The 3991-nt window shown below is 40.4% G+C and overlaps 1 protein-coding gene across 6 annotated transcripts in view; it reads right to left on the bottom strand.

The window, feature by feature from the left end:
* Positions 1-315: 315 nt before the first annotated feature.
* The window catches only part of Wdr89 (WD repeat domain 89), a 33154-nt gene continuing 29478 nt past the window's right edge, over positions 316-3991 (bottom strand). For all 6 annotated transcript variants that reach the window (XM_004624796.2, XM_023703798.1, XM_023703793.1 and 3 more), the window contains one exon: positions 316-1855. In XM_004624796.2, coding sequence (XP_004624853.1) covers positions 670-1824 — 1155 coding nt within the window. In that variant the 5' untranslated portion in view covers positions 1825-1855 and the 3' untranslated portion in view covers positions 316-669. The remainder of the gene's footprint in view (positions 1856-3991) is intronic.

Here is a 3991-nt window from a genome sequence, read left to right as displayed (position 1 = left end):
ACAAGTCCGATCTAATAGTAAAACTCTTAAACACCCTGTAGACCCTTTAAAAAAAAAAATTAAGGGGCCGGGGAGATGGCTCAGTAGGATAAGCACTTGACTGGCAAATGCAAGGATCTGAGTTCAATCCCCGGTTCAGCCAAAAAAAAATAAATAAATAAAAAAATAAAAAAATTAAGTTTTATTTGAGCCTATACAAAATAAAGAAAATTTAAGAGCGTAAAAGAAAACCCAAATTTTACTCTATTTCTCAAGAGTCCTAATCAAAGCCACTTCTTTAAATCAATTTTCTAACTGAACACATGGGCTTAAAAAATGAGAATGTTGTTTCACTTTCAAGTCACTGGTTTTTATACTCAACTGAAGGTTTTAAAATTATTTTAGAAGCTGGGAGGCTGAGGAAAGAGAATCACTGAGTTCAAGGCCAGCATGGGCTACACAGTGAGTTCAAGGTCTGTAAGAGTCTCAAATAAACAAACGAAACTAGACTACTTCATACAGACCTGAACTGAACAACTTTCAAATTTTGTGTAGTATAATGTTAGCTAATCTGCTTGTTTTTTTGTTAAGTTATTTTAACCTATAAGTTTTAAACATGTCTACCAGAGGGAATTCACCAGAAAACACGATTATAAAACCTCTGAAGTAAAACATCAATACTATAAAATATCACTGTTTTTTCCTTCTTTTGTAAGAGTTGTTACTATCGATGAGTACTTTCTGGTGCTCGGAGAATGTTCTTTTCATGCTGTCTTTCAAGGTGCTCTCTAGACCTCCCGATTTCCAAAGTACCAAGCGTGCGTCTTCTCCGCCTGTCAGCAAAGCGCTATCTCGCCCGTCCCAACACAAAGAACGGACTGTGGCAGCGTGCCCTCTCCCAAGGCTGGTCACGGGGGTCAGTCCTGACCGGGTGCAGGTCATTAAGTGAATCCTTCCTGTGTGTGTTCCTCCAATGACAAACAATTTGTCTATCTTTTCATGATATAGACCTCCAATCAAATAGTCCAAATTATCTTCTTTCATACTAACTATTTCTCTGACATCCTGGATGTTCAAACATGTAATTGGTTCCTCAGTATCTAAATGATTAAGATCCCACCAACAGAATCCTTCATCATGTGTCATGCAATAAATCTGCTTATACTCTCTCCCAAACCAACCAATGCAGCTCACTGAGGAAGTGGAGTTACATGTTGTAACCAGTGAGTGCTCTTCATCGTCAGCACTAATATCAAATACGTTTACCAAGCCATCAGTGGAGCCTGTGACGAGCATGTTGGGATTGCGGGGGTGGAAACATACTTGTGTGATGTCATCACTATGCGCCTCACTGTATGTACCAAGAGGGTCTCTAGTAGTGGACAAAGCCTCGGAATTAACTCTTGCATCCCAAAATACCAACAATGCGTCATCGTCAACTTTTTCTGTACCAGCACAAATGACATGATCATTACAGTTGATATCAAAACTAATAAAAACATTGGAAGGATAACCCTTGAACAGCTGAACAGGCTTCTTTCCAGCTAAGCGAGCATCCCAACATTTTACAGTGCCATCAGTACTTGCTGAATACACACTGTCACAGCAATTTGCAAATCTGATTCCATGAAGAAGTCCAGGGTGCCCACTAAATTCTTGTAGCACATTTAATGTTTCTTTATCATATATTCTTATGGATCCATTAGAACATAAAACAGCAACCAAGCTTCCTTTTTCGGCTTGTACAGTCTTTGATGAGTCTATGCCAAGTACATAAGTGGGTTCTTTAGATTCTGAGGAACATTTAATATGCAGATTAACAAAGCATTCCTCAATCTTCTCCATATCAACAGTAGCATCCAGAGGTAGTAAAATTCTGTAATAAAAGTATAAAATTAAAATTGAAGATTCCTTAAAGTTCCAATTAATGTTTTTAAAAATCTGGCATAAAAAAAGTACAATACCTTCTAATTCAATTGTTCAATACTGAATTTACCAATTATACCTTATACTAGTAAGAGAACTAGTGAGCATGTACATATACCACTTGGTAGTTCCTTTAGCTCAAACCCAACTGGCTCACAGTCAGCACTGGCTAGCATTTGGAATCATCTTCTTGCAACATGGTAATCTAGTCTCCCAAAGATGTTCATGCCCAAAGCCAGGTATGTGATGCACACCCATATTTACAGCACTCAGGAAGCTGAGGTAGGAGGATCGATATGAGGTCAGACTAGGCTAAGTGAGTTCAAGGTCAGCCTGCACTACATAGCATCCTATTTCAAGAAAAAATGTTCATGCTTTAATTCCTGGAACCTGAAAAAGATCCTATGACAAAGTAGAAATGAAGTTGCAGATCAAATTAAGGCTCCTAATCAGTCTAATCAAAGCTGACCTTTAAAAAGGGAGATTACCCTAGATTTTCTAGGGAGGCTCAGTATGACCACAACTGCCTTTAAAAGTACAAGGGTGGGGAGCAGGGGAAGATAGCTCAGTAGATAAGTGCTTCCCTGGAAAGCACAAGGGCCTGAGTTCATCTCCAGTTATGCCAAAAACTAAAAAAAGGAAAAATAAATAAATAAAAGTATAAGAGGGAGGGACCAGGGAAATAGCTCAGTATGTAAGCACCTGCCTGGCAAGCGCAAGGTCCCAAGAGTTCGATCCCTGGTACCAAAAAAAAGAAAAAAAAAAAGAAAAAAGAAAGTATAAGAGGGAGGCAAAAGACAGTAAAAGGGGGATGCTACTATAGTGCGTTGGATTTTTCTTTTTTAAAAACATTTATTTATTTGGCACAGGGTTTCACTACATAGCTCAGACTCAGTCTCCTAGTGATCCTCCTGTCTCAGCCTCAGGAATGGGAATACAGGTGTGTGTCATCACACCTAGTTCTGGGGCTGCTTAGGCATGTGGTACTGGGGATTAAACCCAGGTTCTTACACTCACCAGGCAGGAACTTAGACCGCTGAGCTATCTCCCCAGCCCCAACATTGATGGATTTAAGACAGAGGTCATAAACCAAGAAATGCAGGCAGCGTCTAGAATCTGGAAAATGCAAGAAAACATTCTCCTCCTGAGCTTGCAAACAGAAATGCAGCCCTGCAGACATCTTAACTAGTTCAGACATCTGGCCTTCAGGATTATAGGATAATCCACTCGCATTGATTCAGGCTGCCAAGCCCCAGTACTGGAGACAAGCTGCTCGGTGGTAGCAGCTTACAAGTGATGGAAGTGGGATTCAGGAAGTTTGCTCTTAACCACCGCACTAGACTGGCACTGTGTGGTAGATGGTGTGCAGAACAAGTGCAAGGGCAAAAAGCACACAAGCTGCGTGACTTAAGCACGGGCTTCGCTGTGGTGCTGTTGACCAATGAACATTCTAGTGTGCCTCATTCCTTTTTAAAGCTCTAGGAACGGAACCCAGGGCCTTTGCAACGTTGCTACAGCTTAATCTGTAAAATTTTTTTTTCTGAGACAAGGTCTCACTAAGTTACTGGGGTGGAGTCAACACTTGCAATCCATCCAGCATTAGGGTCCCAAAGCAGGGGTGTTACAGGTGTGTACCAGTGTCCAGCTCACCTTTGTACTTTTTTTGCATTTAGTGCAGAGTCTACAGTCTTATTACACAGAACGGACTTGTAGTGATTCTCCTGTTTTCAGCTTTCCAAGCGCTGAGATTACAGATACGCGCCATCATACCCAGTCTCAATTTCAGCGCACCCTGGGGGTGGGTCCGGCACAGCAGGCCGGGGATTGAACCTCTGAACCCTGCTTCTGCCTCACCTTTGCATTCTTAAATTTCTTTTTTCTGTTGCCTTAGCAATATCTTGCTAAGCATCTGTCTTTTCACTCTTGTTTTTTGGCACATAAATATACCCAACTTTGTATTTCAAAGGTATCTCAATACAGCTGTTCAATATAAATACAGAATAGCTTCTCACTAAAAACAGGGGTAACTTTCTTTAACCCTAATACATCCATTTGTTAATGATATATAAAATAAGCGATATATATA

This window comes from Octodon degus, unplaced genomic scaffold (assembly GCF_000260255.1).
Source record: "Octodon degus isolate 3935 unplaced genomic scaffold, OctDeg1.0 scaffold00007, whole genome shotgun sequence".
In the NCBI taxonomy this organism is placed as follows: Eukaryota; Metazoa; Chordata; class Mammalia; order Rodentia; family Octodontidae; genus Octodon; species Octodon degus.
Note: the sequence above shows the minus strand (reverse complement) of the source record. Positions and strands in the feature narration are given on the sequence as shown.